General features: G+C 36.8%; 5 protein-coding genes across 5 annotated transcripts; 1 reads left to right on the plus strand and 4 right to left on the minus strand.

Annotated features, from left to right (window-relative positions):
• Nucleotides 1–173: 173 nt before the first annotated feature.
• LOC100635339 (ankyrin repeat and fibronectin type-III domain-containing protein 1-like) lies at nucleotides 174–11,108 on the plus strand. Its single transcript, XM_019997371.1, has 29 exons — nucleotides 174–390; nucleotides 1,152–1,682; nucleotides 2,055–2,215; nucleotides 2,886–3,058; nucleotides 3,642–4,061; nucleotides 4,499–4,527; nucleotides 4,607–4,926; nucleotides 4,986–5,042; nucleotides 5,434–5,521; nucleotides 5,645–5,745; nucleotides 5,839–5,951; nucleotides 6,232–6,310; nucleotides 6,410–6,523; nucleotides 6,573–6,670; nucleotides 6,809–6,899; nucleotides 6,955–7,059; nucleotides 7,243–7,354; nucleotides 8,454–8,589; nucleotides 8,634–8,747; nucleotides 8,836–8,931; nucleotides 8,985–9,169; nucleotides 9,223–9,394; nucleotides 9,572–9,676; nucleotides 9,723–9,891; nucleotides 9,946–10,046; nucleotides 10,105–10,170; nucleotides 10,225–10,423; nucleotides 10,537–10,631; nucleotides 10,685–11,108. Exons 1-29 carry the CDS (start codon nucleotides 365–367, stop codon nucleotides 10,946–10,948), a joined length of 4,320 nt encoding a protein of 1,439 aa, XP_019852930.1. The 5' UTR covers nucleotides 174–364; the 3' UTR covers nucleotides 10,949–11,108.
• On the minus strand, nucleotides 11,017–13,547 carry LOC100635595 (uncharacterized). The gene is made up of 5 exons (XM_003382817.2): nucleotides 13,428–13,547; nucleotides 12,841–13,377; nucleotides 12,269–12,793; nucleotides 11,703–11,810; nucleotides 11,017–11,647 (listed from the first exon to the last, which is right to left on the minus strand). The coding sequence occupies exons 1-5, from the start codon at nucleotides 13,474–13,476 to the stop codon at nucleotides 11,139–11,141; spliced, it is 1,728 nt and encodes a 575-aa protein (XP_003382865.2). The 5' UTR covers nucleotides 13,477–13,547; the 3' UTR covers nucleotides 11,017–11,138.
• A 63-nt stretch (nucleotides 13,548–13,610) lies between these two features.
• On the minus strand, nucleotides 13,611–15,717 carry LOC109582595 (uncharacterized). The gene is made up of 5 exons (XM_019997401.1): nucleotides 15,622–15,717; nucleotides 15,025–15,573; nucleotides 14,480–14,977; nucleotides 14,260–14,433; nucleotides 13,611–14,210 (listed from the first exon to the last, which is right to left on the minus strand). The coding sequence occupies exons 1-5, from the start codon at nucleotides 15,680–15,682 to the stop codon at nucleotides 13,702–13,704; spliced, it is 1,791 nt and encodes a 596-aa protein (XP_019852960.1). The 5' UTR covers nucleotides 15,683–15,717; the 3' UTR covers nucleotides 13,611–13,701.
• Nucleotides 15,718–15,724: 7 nt separating this feature from the next.
• On the minus strand, nucleotides 15,725–17,430 carry LOC109582603 (uncharacterized). Its single transcript, XM_019997421.1, has 6 exons — nucleotides 17,247–17,430; nucleotides 16,717–17,199; nucleotides 16,581–16,673; nucleotides 16,480–16,530; nucleotides 16,364–16,435; nucleotides 15,725–16,313 (listed from the first exon to the last, which is right to left on the minus strand). Exons 2-6 carry the CDS (start codon nucleotides 17,081–17,083, stop codon nucleotides 15,904–15,906), a joined length of 993 nt encoding a protein of 330 aa, XP_019852980.1. The 5' UTR covers nucleotides 17,084–17,199; nucleotides 17,247–17,430; the 3' UTR covers nucleotides 15,725–15,903.
• Nucleotides 17,371–18,214, minus strand: LOC109581830 (uncharacterized). Its single transcript, XM_019996257.1, has 2 exons — nucleotides 17,829–18,214; nucleotides 17,371–17,783 (listed from the first exon to the last, which is right to left on the minus strand). The coding sequence occupies exons 1-2, from the start codon at nucleotides 17,863–17,865 to the stop codon at nucleotides 17,371–17,373; spliced, it is 450 nt and encodes a 149-aa protein (XP_019851816.1). The 5' UTR covers nucleotides 17,866–18,214.
• Between the last annotated feature and the right edge of the window lie 57 nt (nucleotides 18,215–18,271).

Below are 18,271 nucleotides of genomic sequence, written 5' to 3' on the forward strand. Positions count from 1 at the left end.
TCCTATCACCAGAGAAAGAAGATGAAAATGTCTCCTTAAGTTTGAAGGCCGACATGCCCAGAGAAGTGTAAATTCTATCACGTGCGTGGGTGTTGTTTTGAGGCGTGGTTTGTTTTATTCACTGTTAGGCCACGCCCTATTTATTATTCGCTGCCAGTTTCGAGTAAAGTGTGTGCAAAAGATGCTTTTTTGATTTGAGGGAAAGGAAGCTACTTTATGCTCGGGGAATCCTCTTATATCTTTGCCTAGCAAGTTTTTCTACAGGCTCTAAGTGTTTCTCTTCTGTTGCAACACAAATAGTAGTTTCACGGCTCTCCTTGTTCTGAAACTGGTCCAACCTGAAGACTGAGCGAGTAGCTACAAGATGTCCTCTTCGCATCAGCAGCATTGGTAAGTACACCCTCCTGTGTGATGTACTACTTTAATCAGCTGCTAGTAAAAGTGTTTATTTTAAATTGCTCCAGTGATAACTGTCTTTATTAACACATGTACTGTTTTAATTAGCTCTAGACCCTCACCACCATTGTCCCAACTTCCTCCCTTTCTCTCTCCTTCTCTATTCCTCTTCTCTGTTATTCTGCTGGCAGCCAACATTATGTATGTATGTAATAGCCTTGTTGCTGGTAGAATTACAGCTAATATTAATACCAATTAGACTCCTTCATATTGTCTGCATTATGTCACCTAACAGCTATTTCCAGTGTATTTAACTGATTATATCAAACCCTTTCACTATTATACAACCAGTACACTTCATCCTTTCATTAGTGCCAGTAGCAGACTGTAAAGTACACATGCTCTATGTTCTAAGCCTTCCTAGTTGTGTGTACTCACAAATTATTTCATGATGATATTTTCCTTGAGGGAATAGTATTTTATTATGTCTCGATGCATTTGATAATTAACATTGTACGGATTATTTATTTGTTGTTGTATGAGACACAGTTTGCAATTAATTTATTGACAATAACAACAACAAAACAATTAGTATTGTTAGTCTGCTATTGCCTGAGGCATGTTTATTTGTTGTTTAGCTACCTGCACTCCTGTCATGGCTATTATCATCATCATCATCATCATCATCATCATCATCATCATTATTATTATTATTATTATTATTATTATTATTATTATTATTATTATTATTACAGGTCGTATGAGTCCTCTTATCCAGTCGCTAGTCATCATGATAGCTTAGCTCGCTGTGCTCATCCCTCTGATCTTAACAGGGTCAATCCTAAACCACACCCACAGCTAAGACGTCACACTAGCGACAGATCGGCCGAGCATCATCGCTCAAGAAACAAGTTGAGCCATGAAACCTCAGCGTCCAATCAGATTGCTTCTCTTAGTAGCGGGTATGTATCTGCTGATCACAGGACCTCGGATTATCCTCACTACAGGAGCAGCAGGGGGAGTGGTTTAGACTATAAGCCACACAAAGAACGGGAGTTTGTTCGCTCTACGACCAGTCCAGATATCGGAGCCTATCAATTATCTTCTCTCGATAGACACTCGTTCTCAGATGGCAGTCAATCCAGTTTTACCGGTTCCTCTGCTGAAGCGACCAATCGAATGGGGCCATCTCATGTAGGCGGGGTGGAGCGTCCGTACAGGGAAAGCCCCAATAGCAGTCAGTCGGATTTTTCTGATCATCATCATCATCAGCGATATAGTGGGAGGTATGTTGGTATTATAGGTTTACATGTACCTTTGATTGTAGTAGTTATAGATACGTGATTGAGTCTTTATGTAGATATACGAGACATTTTTAAAATTGTGTGTTGTTTTTGAGTTTCTACAAACAGGTACAAGTTCCCCCCACATTCCTCTAGTGTAAATCACTGAGGCATGGTGCATGCTATAAGGAGGGAGGGAGAGCAGCTGGTAGAGAAATGGTGTGTATCTGTAGTGTAGTGTAGTCTTGATCCATGGTACTAGTAGTAAGCTAGTAGTATCAGGTTTCCATTCCATAGCAAATAGTCTCCAAGCAATTTTATTTAAATTTGTTTAAATTTGTTGCTTTCCTTCTTCCCTCCCTCTCTTTCTATCAGTCGTGCTGGAGGTGGTTCAAGTTCTGGTCTGTATCATTCTCTTCCTCGTTCGAGGAGCTCACTGGCTGCCAGTGGATCAGCAACTGGTCTTGATCTATCAACTGAAGACAGAAACCACAAAAGCACATACAACCATCCATCAGGTGTCCTTCATGGATCAGGTACATGTACATGTACATGTGTGTGGAAATGCAACACCTCTTGAGATCAACTTTAGATACATAAATTACTCTCTCAAGTGTTTCTCTTTCCTCGTGTGTGTGTCTGTCTGTCTCCTTTTGCGTCCATTTAGCTTCATTTGTGGTTGTCACTCTACAATATCTTTGAGAGATCTCTTTTGATCTTTCTTCTTTAATGAATAATGACCATCATATTAGTGCCCCCTTCACATAAACACTAGACACAAATGAGCCAACCACAGCATACATTGTGTATACATGTACGTGTACATATACATGTACATGTATATGTACATGTACATACATATACATGTACATGTACATCTATAAAAACAAACTATAATACAGAGAGTAGAGTCATTTTTTGAATGAGTCCCATATATCTATGTGTGACTGGTATATGAGTCATTGTGTGTACTATTATGTCTTCATTGGTGTACATGTATGGGCTGCATTAGACTAAGTGTCCTATGAGGACCATTGAGCTTATGAATACATGTTTAGAGGTTGCTGTTGTTATTATTGGATCCATGTATGATATTATGATAATATCCGTAATTGGATGTTTATTATTTTAACCTATTTCATTTATTATTTCAGTACTTGTGTATATAACGAGTGTAAGTGCTTCAAGGTATTGTAATGTTTATAGGTAGAGTCTGGCCTGTAGAGGAAGAGGATAAGCTGTTACAGCGTCAGGCTCATCTTCCTCCCAGGACTATCAATACAGCCGATGACTACTGGATGCCAAGGCATATCCCTCCTGTGTATTTCTCTCGATCTTCTACCACTTCTCCTTCATTTAGCAGTGAAGCTGAGAGCAATGTAAGCACATACATGTAAGACATATGCATTTATACATCTAAGTACATGTACATGTACATGTAGTGTGTATCATGGTATGTGTATATGCACACGATGTGTGCATGTATTGTGTTACAATGAACCTTTGTATTAACATACCTTCCTCATTAGTATAGTCACATGTACATAGAAACCTTCCTCTCTCTTCCTTCCTTCATCTTTTCATGCTTCAGTGCTCCTGTCTACTTGTATCTCTCTCTCTCTCTCTTGATTTGACCTTCCTTCCTCTCTCATTTCTCTCTATTTCTCCCTTCGATCAGTATACTAATGTTATTCTACTGATAGCTAGTATACATGTACTATGTACAGCAATTAAGTATTGTGCTAATACTTCATTAGTGACTAGTAGGTTGTTATTGCCAAAAGGTTTAGTGTGTCTTTAGTTAATCACAAAGGAAATGAAAGTGCATTAAAAATAGCACCACCTTTCACAGCTTTTCCCCCTCTCTCTTTCCCATTCTCTTACAGAGCAAAACCTCTTAATCAGATTCATTTAATGTATTATCACCCCCCCCCCTCTCTCTCTATCTCTTGTATATTTTAGGAGACCCCGTGGTATGAACAGGATAATCCTAACATACACTCTGGTCTCATGTTTTATTCCCCCAACCATCCACCTGCTCCCCCTCCTTCTCTCCCCTCTCATCATCCTCGCCCACACTCTTACCACCACACCACCTCACCAATTGATGGAACTGGCATCCCATTGTCAAGACCACACCTACCAACCACGCCTACAAGAGACCCCGTCAGTCGAGAGTATGACGTAATGTCGGAGCAAAAGATGCTGTCTCAGCAAAGACTGGCTCGTTATTTTAGCCACAGCCAGGGAGAAGGAGGAGGAGGAGGAAAAGGGGAGAGGATGTTTCGTAGGGAGTCCAGTCCGGCTGAGTTAGGACAAACCCCTCCTCTTCATGATCACGATAAACTTGAGAGCATCGGAGAGAAACCATCCCCAAAAACAGTAAGATAACTATTAATAACTACCTATAACTTTTTACATTTGTAACTAGTTTAGTGTTCAATTTGCTAGTCTATAGTTTGTACACATGCGTGTTACATGTATGGTATATACGTGTAGTTTCTTTTGGTATATTTTTTGGCGGATGTTTGCTTCTTTCAATCACAGAACAGTGATAGTGTTTGACAGTTTATGTTCTGTTAGTCTCTAGTTCTGACAAGGTGTCCCTCTTTGGGGGGCTTTAGTAAAGTGACTTTGATTGACAAAACTTCCTTTTATAAACTCCAACAACTTGTTCACTAACTGCCAGTGATAGTGTTTTATGTCTCATTGCTACATATGTCATAACCTCTAGCCTATAAATGATCTAACAATATAGACATGGATTGATTTACATGCATAATTATTTATTATTATTATTATTATTATTATTAATTCAGGGAAAGCGGAGTCCATCAAAGCACAAGAAGTAAAATCAGCTTTTACTGTATTAAGGTTTCACCACACACACACACACACTCTCTCTCTCTCTCTTTTCTCCTTTTCAGAGTGGGTAGGAGCAAGTCAAGTGCTATTGGTAAGCTTGTCAAGAAGTTCAGCACTAAAGGAGGAAAGAATGACAAATCCCTAAAGACTGAAGTGAGCAATGGAGATAAAAAAGGTCTCACTGGGAGCGGCAGTAATCTCGATGGGTTCCTTCAACGTGTCAAGCGATCGCAAAGTATGGAGCTACTCCAGTTGGCTGCCACTCCGGTACTTGGTAATGGACGTAAGGTGACCACGCCCACTCCCAGTCCATTGACCACGCCCAAAGTTGGGAAGAGTATATTTAGAGCTCGAAGGAACAGCGAGTCCGACCTTGAGAACTGTGAGTGTAGTATGAGTTCATTTTTAATGCAAAATTATGAAAATATTTTAATTATATAGTGGGTACCCTAGTACGTACTGGTAGCAAGAAGAACCTTGCAATGGATACCACACAAGGTAGAGATCAACTAATGACAATTCACTCACAGTATAATCATAATTGTCACTGTATTACGTATGACTGTAGTAGTATATGATACTATACTGTATTGTGTATATATGTGTGCCAATGAGGCATAATAGAAGATATAGGAATACTGGAATCATTTAAATACACGTAATTATAGTAGTGGTAGTACAGTGATTCATTCTACATTAAGTGCTATGAGTATACAGTCCAGTATAAACATCATTTATTACTCTATATCATCAAAATCATACATGTACATGTACAGTACTTGTGTGAAGTGTATTTGATGCGTGTGTCTGTGTTGTGTCTGTCTCTGTCTGGTTGGCGTAGTAAGTCTCATCTTTTTGTCTCCTTTTCTGTTTGTACATCTCTTCACAGCTTTGTTTGAAGCCATTGAATCAGAAGATGAAGGAAAGTGTCAGGCTATACTGGAGAGTCAGGACACCATACCTCCTGATATTAACAGGTACCACTTTACATCTACATCTACATGTACATGTACTAAGCCCTTGATGATTCCGTGTACATGTACATGTACATGTACATGTACCCTTATTTCTTTTATATTCTTAATCTTGTGTCTTTCTAGCACCAATGATGATAATTGGACTCCACTGGATTTAGCTGCCATGCTTAATGAGAGAATAGCCTTACTCCTCTTAGCTTATGGAGCAAAAGACTCTGCAAGATGTAAGAATGTCTGCTGCCATCTTTGTCTGTCTCCACACAACTAGCCATTAATAATAACATTTTTAATTTCAATTATTTTATGTATTTTTTTAGATTTTAAGGATCCAGAGTATCGTAGAGACCATTTGAAGGATCTGTTAAAGAAAGCCGACACCGAAAGAAGATCAGTAGCTGATATGATACAAGCCAGTGGAGGAGGATCTAAGGTAAGCTGAATCAGCAAACTAAAGATCTTTTAGAATAATCATAATACATGTACATGTAAATAATGTATTTATTTAATGGGTTGAACGTGTACATGTACATGTACATGAGTGTAGTTACAACAATGTATGGTTTGCTGCCAATGTTTGCGAAAAGACATGATTTCATTTCTATTTGAGGCTTATCAGCCAAATCACCAACTTCCTACATAGTAATAATTAGTTTTGATGTATGCATACATACAGTGCAGTGTGTGTATCATTGTTTCTTTTCATGATGCAGGAGTTGGATAGGCAGCTGGTACATTGGACGTCTCGTGTTAATCTAATGAGAAAAATGAAATCAAATATTGACAAGACTAGTAAGCGAATCGTGTTTTGGACACAATGTCACTTTCTCTTTTGCATTCTCTCTCTCTCTCTCTCTCTCCCGTCTTCTTTTTTTCTCACTTAATACCCAGATCCTCCTGGTGCTCCTCGTCATGTACAGTTAAGTGTAACTTCTGCTGAGTCCCTCACAGTAAGGTTCTCAGAACCAGAGTTCTCTAATGGAGCGCCTGTCACCAGATACAAAAGTACACATCTTACAATGTACGTCTGATTGTCATGCTCTCTTGTTAATAGTTCAATGGAGTAAAGGAGAGCAGTTTACTAGAGAGACTGGTGAATTTACTCTCTGTGACGCACGGAATAAAGAATATGTGATACCAGGACTGGACAATGTTAGTTAACATCTAATTAATACTATAGTACTGATGTTGTATGTATTTGACACTCCGTTGCATATTAATATCACTGAATGATGCATTTTGGGATTATCAGTATTAGTCTACGTTTGTGTAATCTTTATCTTCGTTTAGGGTGTGAGGTATTATGTTAGAGTGTCAGCATTTAATCTCAAAGGATACGGACCACCAAGAACTTCAGTACCAACTTATGCAATACCTTCAAGTAAGAGAGAAAGAATGGGACGTACATTTAAAGTATTAATAATTGTTCTTTTCAGGCTGGCATGATTGTAATAAGTCCAAGCCACGCTATTATGGCAGTACCACACAGATTGAGATCATTTCTGCCAACATGAATAAAGTATTATCACAACAGGACGCCAGTGAGTTGTGTATTGTAATTAGCACTAATCTCACCTACCTTGTTTATTGTTTTGTTTGTACTCTCTCTCTCTCTCTCTCTCTCTCTCTCTCTCTCTCTCTCTCTCTCTCTCTCTCTCTCTCTCTCTCACTCTCACTCTCTCTCACTCTCACTCTCTCTCTCTCTCTCTCTCTCTCTTTTTCAGATGCTTATTCTGGTACTGGCACTCCATCTACTTCTTCTAACAGGCGAAGCATCAAAAAAGGACTCACGAAATTTTTCAATCAGGGGGTCAAATTTCACAAGTCTCTTAAAACGTATGCTTCATTTACATTACACGTGCATGTATGCTGTGTGTTTTGCAAAAATTTTAAGTGGATTTTGAATTTTTAAAGTTGCTTCAAAATTGGGTAAGAGTCCCTATACTGTAGTACATAGTCTTGGGCCAAATTTTGTCGAAAATAAAAAGTAGAGAATTCTTCATTTTTATAATGTTTTCTGATACATATACATGTACTTATGTTGTGTAGAAAGTTTGAGCTTATTCTGATCAAGTTTAGATTTTTTACAAATTTTTTAAGTTGCTCCAAAATCAGATCAAAGTCCCTGTACTATACAGGGATTTTGGTCAAATTTCACCAAAATTGACAAGTAGAAAATTCTTCAATTTTATTGCATTTCCTGATGCATATACATGTACTTATGTTACGTAGAAAGTTTGAGCTTATTCTGATCAAGTTTAGATTTTTTACGAATTTTTTAAGTTGCTCCAAAATCGGATCAAAGTCCCTGTACTATAGTACAGGGATTTTGGTCAAATTTCATCAAAATTGACAAGTAGAAAATTCCTCAATTTTAGTACATTTCCTAATGCATATACATGTACTTATGTTGTGTAGAAAGTTTGAACTGATTCAGATCAAGTTTGGATTTTTTATGATTTTTTAAAGTTGCTCCAAAATCAGACAAAAGTCCCTGTACTATAGTACAGGGATTTTGGTCAAATTTCATCAAAATTGACAAGTAGAAAATTCCTCAATTTTATTACATTTCCTAATGCATATACATGTACTTATGTTGTGTAGAAAGTTTGAACTGATTCAGATCAAGTTTAGATTTTTTATGGTTTTTTAAAGTTGCTCCAAAATCAGACAAAAGTCCCTGTACTATATAGTACAGGGATTTTGGTCAAATTTCATCAAAATTGACAAGTAGAAAATTCCTCAATTTTATTACATTTCCTAATGCATATACATGTACTTATGTTGTGTAGAAAGTTTGAACTGATTCAGATCAAGTTTGGATTTTTTATGATTTTTTAAAGTTGCTCCAAAATTGGACAAAAGTCCCTGTACAGTACTATAGTGGAAAACCTATTATGTTAAATATTTAAATATTCTTTTTATTGATACACAGTGGCGTTTACCTTTCCTCCATTCTTTACTCTGATGAGGGGCGTGTCCTTGTTACCGTTGACGACAACCTCCCACTGGTCGAAGTGTCAGACTCCCTTCCTAGCTCAATCGGAGGCGACTTTGCCTGGGTTGCAAAGGTACTGTCAGATCATGTGACTCTCACATGACTTATATTATGCAGGTTGCATGCAATTGGGAAGATGTACAGGACATGTCGGACGAGTCAGACACCCATACCTCATCACCAGCGATACAATTCAGAAATAAACTGCTACACGCTCTCCTCATGCTACAGGTAAATTTAAAATAAATAATGAATATTAATGAATATTGATGTATATTGATGAATATTAATGAATATTAATGGATATTGATGTTTGTAGGAAGGCACTGGGTTACAAGATCTTGGCTTGTTGCATCATCGAACGTATCAAGACTCACACGGATCATTGATATTCGTATTAGTACAGTATATTGAGGTATGTGATATACATGTAGAATCAAGTACTGTATTACATTTATTTCCTCTTAGGATTATAAAAGCGCTCAAGGTGTCAGTACTAAATGGTCTAGTATGGCCAAGCTAAGGCGTAAGTTTGCTCAGTTCGAAAGCAGCGGAGGATCTGATCATGTGACTGACGTCTCAGCTGACCAGCTGCTTAGAGATGTACCTAATATAATCCATCATCACACCCGTTGCTCACACGTATTACAAAGGTGCGGCAATATAACAAAGAGTTTTAATTAATAGTATTAATACTAATGTTTAGGGGGCTTTATTTGGGATACCTCAAGGCCCGAGTGAGCAGTTCGGTTGGTTCTATGACTGTTGTTACCTCAGGTACCTTACCTAACGTACTGCCTCATTATAAGATAAGAGAGAATCCTAACATCTCTCAGAGTGAGTGGCTCTGGCTCAATTCACTACACAAGAAACCTGAGGTGATTCATTTACACTATTTGAATGTACTTATTATTTTATTTATTTATTCATTTATTTATTTTTATTTATTTATTTTTATTTTATTTATTTGCTTATTTTTTGTTTATTTCTAATTTATTATTTTTTATATTTATTTTTATTTTTTATTTCTTTATTTATTTATTTATTTATTTTAGGCTGCATCCACTACTAGCTATGACAATCAAGGTCCCCAGTCGCTTCAAAAAATATTATGTTCTTCAGTCGAACATTTCCTTAACATTTTAGGCATTGACCCAGAGGTACTCATTAATATTCATTATTATTAACTTTAATCATTATTAATAGGAGACTAGCCAGACCCAGTTATACACAGAGGAAGTAATTGAGCTGAACGAGAATGTGACGTTTCTCTTATTAATGCCCTCCCCAGAGAACGTGTGCACTCCACCTGGTAGCTCGGACCAGTTTGACGGTCCCAGTTTTAGTCACACACCCATTGCCACCTTTGAATTATGTGAGCAGTGGAAAGTCTTCAATATCAACTGATATCTTCTTCTCTCTTCTCTAGTGCAATTATACACTTATCAGAGACCGTTCATGCTTAAATTTGCACAAGTCTCTTCTCGTTTAGACATTGAGCTCCTCATTACGCAGAAGAAGAGAAGAGAGGTGAAGTTTTTCCCAGTCATATCCATCATTATTCGTGCATCATCTCTCATGATTATAGGCTTTTTCAAAAGCTGAGATAGCAGCTGCAAAAACTCAGCATGAGCAGTTACAAAAAATCCAAGAGGTATGTAACACGAGTATTCGTTATTTGATGGTTTGCCCTCTACCCTGTTGCTAGGACACAGAGCAGGCCTGGAAGCAAATGAGGTGGATTGAGACAGCTTTAAAGATCGGACGAGAGACAGAGGTGGATAACAGACTGATTGTCAAAGAGTTAAGAAAGAAGTTCTTTAAGATGACACGCTCAAGCACTTCGTCGTCTCTCTCTTCCTCTACCTCTAGTGCTGGCGGGTCATTCTCCTCACCTATTAAAAAATGTTAGCTCAGTCCGCATGTACATGTACACTTTGAGTGATTTAAATAAAGATTGTAATATGTACATGTATTTTTGTAGCAATGAGCCTTTATTATGTAAGTTTGCTTCCTTTAGCTGTTGCCAATGTTTTATCTGCACCTAACGTTAACCAGTACATACGGGTTTATCCTGCTTATGAGACTGGTCTATCCAAAGGAACAAGTGTCAAGGTATGCACATTTCTCTACTTCACATCTGAATCTTTACTGTGGAAACTTTACAGATATTTTTAACGCCTTTGACTGTTACTGACGAAATCATACTTGTAACTGTTGAGCAGCTGGAAAAGGCTAGAAAAGAGAAAGGGATACCTGGGTATGGTATTCGTGGGCGGGATTTAGCCGATTTCTATCTTGTTGCCATGCTGCCTGGTCATCGTGAAGAGGTTTTGGCTCCAAGGTTCACTCCACTTCAGCTGCTGAATTATTCGTCAAAGTATAAGTTTATTCTCAGACGATCGATGGATCAACAAGCCACGGACGTTTAAGCTGTTACAGTGCAGCCTTTCTCTCTTTTTTGTATCATTTTTATAAAAAGAAAACATGTCCTTTATTGTTATTATTATTATTATTAATCTTGTTATGCTATTAATTTTACAGGTCAACTTCTACTTATCATTCTACTTTATTCTATTGTTTATAATTATAGTTTGTAGGGAGTAATTATAGCAGTGCAACCTACACATAGTCATCATCATTTAAACTGTCAGTGATCTGAAACACTTCACTAACAGATCTATTCAAGTTAAGTGAAGTAACGTTTTCATAATCTGGATCTGTTTCTGCTACTATCTCTCTTTCAAGGCTTTCAGTTGCAAGATTGCTCTGAATGTATGAGTAGTAATTCTCATCATCACTTGTGCTTTCAGGAGGAGAAGGGAGAGGAAGGTTTTGTTGAGTTTGCTGTTGTTCAACAATAGTTATGTAGTATGGCAATTCATTTTCTTCCCTTCTGGCAGCAGACTTTGAGTTTCTGTTCTTTATCCTCCTAAAAATGATAATGCAGAAACCTAATATGGCAATGAGGATTAGACTGATGAGGAGGAGAATAGTAATCAGTACTGCTACTAGAACATTAGTATGATATTCTCCAGGGCTTGTTGACGTTGGTTGAGTGATATATGTAGTGCTGGTTAAGAAATATGATGATGACAGCATTGGTAGTGTTTCTTCCAAAGTCTTGCTCTCTATATGACAAGATAAATGCATAATAATGAATGTAATGAATTGTTGCTGGTTTACTGCTAGTTGCTGATGTACCACTAGTCCTGGAAACAGCAATACTGGTATTAGCAGTACTAATGCTCCTGCCAATGGAGTGAAAACTATTGCTTGATGCACTATTTCTTCCTATATATATAGCAGACTAGCAGTAGATTATGCTTAATTGGCAGTACTGTTGGGTTTTCCACTGCTTTTTGCATGCCAGCTTAGCTTGTTCAGTAGAGCTTTGTAAAAACCCTGATGCATGTTGCATAAAAATTTTGAGCTCATTCCAATCAAGTTTGGATTTTTTACAAATTTTTTAAAGTTGCTCCAAAATTAGACAAAAGTCCTTGTATAAAGGTACAGGGACTATTGCCAGATTTTGCCAAAATTGAAGAAGAGAGAATTCTCAATTTTTACAATTTTTAAGATGCATATACATGTATTTATGTTGTGTAGAAAGTTTAAGCTCATTCTGATGAAAAATGAATTTTTAAAGCTTCTTCAAAAACCATTCACATTGTAGTGCTTGTTGGCTCATGAAGTGTGCTGTTTAGCTGGCTTAGCACACTTTGTGGGAAACCCTGCAGTACTTGAATTACCTGATACACTTATTACTGGAGTTACCAATGGAAAATTATTATTTCTGTTACCAAGCATCCATGAAGAAACTGTTGATAAAGATCGACCCATGACAGATACATATTTATTACGTGGCCCGTTGTCTTTTTGCACAAGAAGACTCAACCTGTCTGAGGTAAATATACCAAAAATGTCACCTTCTTTAAACTGGAGTGGAGTGTTAAGAGTCAGTTCATAAAGATTAGTACCAATCATTGTAGAATTCCTAATATCAGCTAAACTAGATCCTTTTTTAGTGTATAAGAAACTTGAAAAGTGCCATATTTGGAACTCTGGCCATTGAGCTGGAAACCAGTTATTGTTGATGTCTTCTGCAGGTACAGCTCCATAGATCCATTTATTGATAGACCCATTGCAAGTAAATTTCATTTGTGGAAATATGATTTGCAGTCCAGATCTTATGGTTTTGGTAATCTCAGATAGTAAAAAGTACTCTTTAATAATTGAAGCATTGATTGAATTGGTACTATTAACACAGTATCCATCTAATGATAGTAAAATAATTCAATGATACAGTGAGTGTGTGTCTTACCTGTTACTGGATATACTAATATCAACTGGTCAGTAGTTGAAGGACTACTCAAATCAATTTGATATTGATTAATTGAAATCTTTTGACTACTCATGAAATTGATTCCGTCAATGTAGCATACTGCAACAGCACACTCTTTTTTTTCTGGTTGTGATACAGCTAACAGGTCTCCACTCATTACTGGTATAGGAGGATTGAGTGGATATTCAAACACTCCATTAGTACTGACATTAGAGGTAGAGTAATAGATGACTCTTTCACTACCAGCCACTGCATAGTATTGATTAGGATTATTGCTGTTCCTTCTAAAGGTCCGAATGCTAGGAAACAAATCACGAGTGCCAGAGTTTCTTTCAACATCAATACCCAATACAAGACTGGTAATGCTAGTAGATGAACAGTTGAACTGATACTCTTCAAGTATTCTAAGTTCATTGCTTAATTTTGTTTTTATCAAAGTTTGCACTTTATTTTCAGCTCTATCTGTGATCAAAGGTAGCTCCATGAATTTATTTGTACATTCATGCACCTCCAGACCTGTCATAAGCAACTCACAATATAAAGTAGCCATACAGTTCATCTTGTACCTTGGTTTAAAGTCCAAAGAAGTAAGAACAAAACCAACACTAGAAGCATCTTCACTCTTGAGAAAGAACAGCAAAATAAAGGACAGATATCCTACTATAGTTACACCTCTTAACACTTAATGGGTAGAATCATCAGCTATGTTTATTCATTACTGCTGGCATGCATGTAGGCTTGTGTTCTTCAATAATATTTGTTATAACTCTACAACAATATTGAAGACACATTACTCATATAATTATTAGCAATATAGACATAAAAAATTAGAGCAAGTTGTCATTGAGGCACTTCGATATCTGGGATAGAAGGCATTGCTCCTTGCTTAGTGGCACCATTAATTTGAGCAGCTGCTAAATAAACCGGGTTCGGCAGCAAACTGGATCTATTTGGAGGAGGACTGCTGGAAGATGCCCCTTGCTTAGTGGTATCATTATTAATTTGAGCAGCTGCTACATAAACTGGGTTTGACACCATACTGGATCTATTAGTATCTGGAGGAGGACTGGAAGATGCCATTGAGCTGTATAATTCATTCTTTAGCACTAAATCATGATCCTTATTAACAACTTGTGCATGATAGACATCCACACTGTTTGCACTGTATGCTATATTGACACTAGTTTTTATCTGTTGCCGCTTCCTTTTCATTGCTATGTAATAACCAATGACTGATGTGAACACCACTGATACTAGTACTGCAATTAGAATGACTAGAACAGCAGCAACAATGCCACCTGTTGGATTTGATGCCGCCTCTGGTAAAGTTGGAAAAACAAACGAAGAATCTATTTATAACAAATAAAAGAAATTATATTTACACCATACGTAGCTTACTAGTCAAACTGGACATGTAACTACTGTGTATAATTACCACATTGCTAGTATATGTAATACTGCTGGTAGATAAAGTTTTGCTTGAAGCAGTGGTACTCATAGTATTAGCTGTAAATGAAGAAACGCTTGAGGACACCATTGATGTTGTAATGGTAATACTCGTAGTGGAAGTGCCTACATAAAAAAATGAAGCTAATAACAATGGATGTAGTGATTTTACTTATTTCAACTGTTACTAGTGGAAAGTCGTTAGCTCCTTCTGTGTGTAGAGCATCAGTAATTGTTGATAGAGGGTTAGCAGCACTGCCATCAACACGCAAGTTTATTGGCCCACTCTCTTTTTGTTCGTATAAATATACCTGATCTCTTGGAATGTGCACACCAAATATGTCTCCTTCTACAAACTGTAATGGGGTCTGAGGAACAAACTGATAGAGATTAGTACCAATCATTGTATTAGCATTAACTAAACTAGATCCTATTTTATTGTAATTGTTTGTGCCTTGTTGACGCCATATCTGAAGCTCTGGTTCAGCTTGATTTCCATTCCCAATGCCTCCAAAGATCCATTTTGTGATTGTTCCATTGCAGGATAACACAATCTCTGGATACAAGAATTGCCTGTCTTGATTAGGTAGCTTTGATTCATGAATCATAAGAGCATTTTGTTTAATAACTGAAGATGTTATTAAATTGGTGCTATTAACACAGTATCCATCTAATGATAGTAAAATAATTCAATGATACAGTGAGTGTGTGTCTTACCTGTTACTGGATATACTAATATCAACTGGTTTGTTGTTAAAGAATTTCTTAAGTCAATTGTATTGTCATTTAACATTTCTGAATTACTTCTGAAACTAATTCCATCAATGTAATAGACTCTGACAACACTATCACGTTGTTCTGGTTGTGATACAGCCAACAGGTCTCCACTCATTACTGGTATAGGAGGATTGAGTGGATATTCAAACACTCCACTAGTACTGACATTAGAGGTAGAATAATAAATAGTCCTCTCACTACCAGTCACTGCATTGTATCGATTAGGATTATTACTGTTCCTTCTAAAGACACGAACGCTAGGAAACAAATCACGACTATTAGTGACTCTTCTGACATCAATACCCAGCATAAGACTGGTTATGCTAGTAGATGAACAATTAAACTGATACTCTTGAAGTATTCTTAGTTCATTGTTCATGTCATTCCCTTGTTCCATTACTTGTAATCTTTCTGCTCTGTATGTCACTAGTGACAGATCCATGAATCTCTGTGCACATACTTGCTGTCCCTGGACCTGCTGTAGAATACCTAGCAAGGAGTGATGTTAAAGACCAAAAATAAGCAAATTTCAATTACTAGGGCTGAATAAAAAGGTACTAAGAAAAAGAATAATGTCAACTAGTAACAGCTTCATCATCGGCTTGTCAAAGGAGTGGCTTACAATTGGAAGTTGTAGCTATTTTAACTATTGTACAAATATTCTATATTAAAACAACTGACAGTGAACAATACAGCAGCAGCATACTATCAGTCAGTAGCAACTGATTGACAGTTGCTAATACAGAGTAGCATGTTTATAAATACAAAATTATAAATTATACACATTATGGATGTTAATTCATCTTGGTCTCCTTTGTTCTATATGTATTCTTCATCTTCATTAGTTATGGTAGCTGTGGCACTTGAGTCGACTGCAGGTTCATCTGAAATTGTTGAGTACAACTGGTTACTTAGCTCACCAGCAACTCCATAGCATTGATTTATTTCTGTTGTTATTTCAATGTCACTTTGAAACTGAATTGATTCATATTGCGGCTCATTTGAATCATCATTAAAAGTGACACCTCTACTTGTTGGCTTCCTCGTCCTTTTAAAAACTATACAAAGGCAAATGATAATCATCACCATCACAATGAGGAGCATTCCGATTGCAATACCACCAAACATGGCTACGAGTACATTTAAGCCTTCTTCACCCGTTGGAGTTGGAATAGTACTTGTTGATAGTGTAATTGTGGTTTCAAATGATGATGAAACAATAGTAGAGCCTAAAACATGTACAATAAATATAGAATGCATGCTACAAATAAATCCTCACCACTTAATGTTTCAGTGCTTGATTCAGAGTTGCTACTAAAACTAGTGGTAGTAACACTTGTTCTGTATGAACCTAAAAAAGAAATTAAAAGTACATTAGAAATACAAAAGCAGTACTTGAATTGATGCTACTAGTGCTCAAACCACTTGTTATACCAGTGCTGCTTTCTATTAAAAATAATAGATACGTGGATCATAATACCTAATGGAAATCATACCAGTTATGGTCGTATAAATAGTTCCTTTAGAAATGTAAGTAGATATATAAGTTGAAACTGCTGCTGAAACAGAGTTTCCACTGAAGATGCAACCTATAGGCAAAAGTAGGCATAGAAATTAGTTTTATACACTCACTAACTACAGGTGTAACAAGGGGGAAATTATTTTCTCCCTCTTCTAAAAGAAATAGACTTTCAGGAACTGATCTTAAATTAACAGGTCCACTTAGTTCTTGCTCATGAATAAGAATCTGACTTGAGTTAGCTCTTGGCACATAAAGGCCAAATATATATCCTTCAAAAACTACCTCTGGGAACTGAGGAACAAACTCATAGAGATTAGTACCAATCATTGTATTAGAACGAATTGTAATAGTGCTAGTTTTTCTAAAACCATTCTGCCCTATTCGGTTCCAAATTTGAAACTCAGGTGCTTGATTGCCATTCAGAAGTATTGCACCAAAGATAAATCTATTAATGAGTCCAGTACAACCAAATGTCATCTCTGGATACAAGCGCTCTATGTCATCACCTACAAGTTTTGATTCGTGCAATTGCAGAGCACGTTCTTTAATAAATGACACATTGATTGAATTGGTACTATTAACACAGTATCCATCTAATGATAGTAAAATAATTCAATGATACAGTGAGTGTGTGTCTTACCTGTTACTGGATATACTAATATCAACTGGTCAGTGACTACAGAAATATCTTGGAAAGATGAGACTTCTGGTGTTAGATCCTGGCTGCTAATAAAACTGACTGCTTCGTTATTAACGTAATAGATTCAAACAACACTCTCATTTTCATTCAGCACTGATATGGACAATAAATTACCTCTGAAGACTCTTATAGGAGGATTGAGTGGATATTCAAACACTCCACTAGTACTGACATTAGAGGTAGAATAATAAATAGTTCTCTCAGTGCTGGCCTTTCTTTCATATTCACCATACTCATTTAGCTTAAATATTTGGACTTTAGGAAAAACGTGACGATCAGTATCAGTTCTGACATCAATACCCAATATAAGACTGGTTATGTTTGCTGATGTACAATTGAACTGATACTCTTGAAGGACTCTTAGTGTATTATTGAGAGGATTTGCAGCTATTTCACTATTTTGACCAATTCTTTGTGCTCTGTATTCTACGAGTGACAGGTCCATAAATCCATGTCCTACAGCTCTTGCAGCAATATCTGAGAAAAATATTAAAATTCAAAGGATATAAATGATTTATTTACTTAGATATAGCAAGCAGCAGAAAAGAACCCAAACCATGGTCAGAGTAGAGCTAATTATTACGTATTACTGATAGGAGTGGCCAATTTATGTAACTTAATACTTAACATTATTATGCATGCAAATTTTTAAAATTGTACTCGCACCACGTTGCATCATAGATCTAATCAGTGATAAAAACTTAAGTTCAACTTAAAGCATTCAGTGAACAATGAGCATTCTCAGAGAAAAACAACATCATTATGAAATGCTTCAACGAGTTAGTTTTAATCTATGTCTAAGAAATAAAAATTGGCAAATCACATGCAAACAATGCCAGCAACACAGGAAGAAACACACACAAACAAACAAAGATGAAATAGATAACGAGATCGCGCCCCCGCCGCCTCAAAAAGTTGTTACGATAGTAATTAGACTAGGTTTCCATGACAACAGCAATGTGGGC

Source organism: Amphimedon queenslandica, unplaced genomic scaffold (assembly GCF_000090795.2).
Source record: "Amphimedon queenslandica unplaced genomic scaffold, v1.1 AMPQUscaffold_13519, whole genome shotgun sequence".
Classification (NCBI taxonomy): domain Eukaryota; kingdom Metazoa; phylum Porifera; class Demospongiae; order Haplosclerida; family Niphatidae; genus Amphimedon; species Amphimedon queenslandica.

What these genes read in the sequence shown, in the direction of transcription:
- LOC100635595 (XM_003382817.2), bottom strand. Translation starts at nt 13,476, where the DNA reads ATGCTTCTAGTGTTGGTTTTGTTCTTACTTCTTTGGACTTTAAACCAA. An exon ending in TCTTTGGACTTTAAACCAAG is followed by an intron (nt 13,378 to 13,427) that starts GTACAAGATGAA and finishes TGCTTATGACAG; the next exon opens with GTCTGGAGGTGCATGAATGT. An exon ending in ATTAGTATATCCAGTAACAG is followed by an intron (nt 12,794 to 12,840) that starts GTAAGACACACA and finishes TACTATCATTAG; the next exon opens with ATGGATACTGTGTTAATAGT.
- LOC109581830 (XM_019996257.1), bottom strand. Translation starts at nt 17,865, where the DNA reads ATGGTTTGGGTTCTTTTCTGCTGCTTGCTATATCTAA. An exon ending in CTGCTGCTTGCTATATCTAA is followed by an intron (nt 17,784 to 17,828) that starts GTAAATAAATCA and finishes TATTTTTCTCAG; the next exon opens with ATATTGCTGCAAGAGCTGTA.
- LOC109582603 (XM_019997421.1), bottom strand. Translation starts at nt 17,083, where the DNA reads ATGACATTTGGTTGTACTGGACTCATTAATAGATTTATCTTTGGTGCA. An exon ending in TATTTATACGACCATAACTG is followed by an intron (nt 16,531 to 16,580) that starts GTATGATTTCCA and finishes TATTTTTAATAG; the next exon opens with AAAGCAGCACTGGTATAACA. An exon ending in CACTAGTAGCATCAATTCAA is followed by an intron (nt 16,436 to 16,479) that starts GTACTGCTTTTG and finishes TTTCTTTTTTAG; the next exon opens with GTTCATACAGAACAAGTGTT.
- LOC100635339 (XM_019997371.1), top strand. Translation starts at nt 365, where the DNA reads ATGTCCTCTTCGCATCAGCAGCATTG. An exon ending in TGATACCAGGACTGGACAAT is followed by an intron (nt 6,671 to 6,808) that starts GTTAGTTAACAT and finishes ATCTTCGTTTAG; the next exon opens with GGTGTGAGGTATTATGTTAG. An exon ending in CACTACACAAGAAACCTGAG is followed by an intron (nt 9,395 to 9,571) that starts GTGATTCATTTA and finishes TATTTATTTTAG; the next exon opens with GCTGCATCCACTACTAGCTA.
- LOC109582595 (XM_019997401.1), bottom strand. Translation starts at nt 15,682, where the DNA reads ATGATGAAGCTGTTACTAGTTGACATTATTCTTTTTCTTAGTACCTTT. An exon ending in ACTAGTAACAGTTGAAATAA is followed by an intron (nt 14,434 to 14,479) that starts GTAAAATCACTA and finishes TTTTTTATGTAG; the next exon opens with GCACTTCCACTACGAGTATT. An exon ending in TTACATGTCCAGTTTGACTA is followed by an intron (nt 14,211 to 14,259) that starts GTAAGCTACGTA and finishes TGTTATAAATAG; the next exon opens with ATTCTTCGTTTGTTTTTCCA.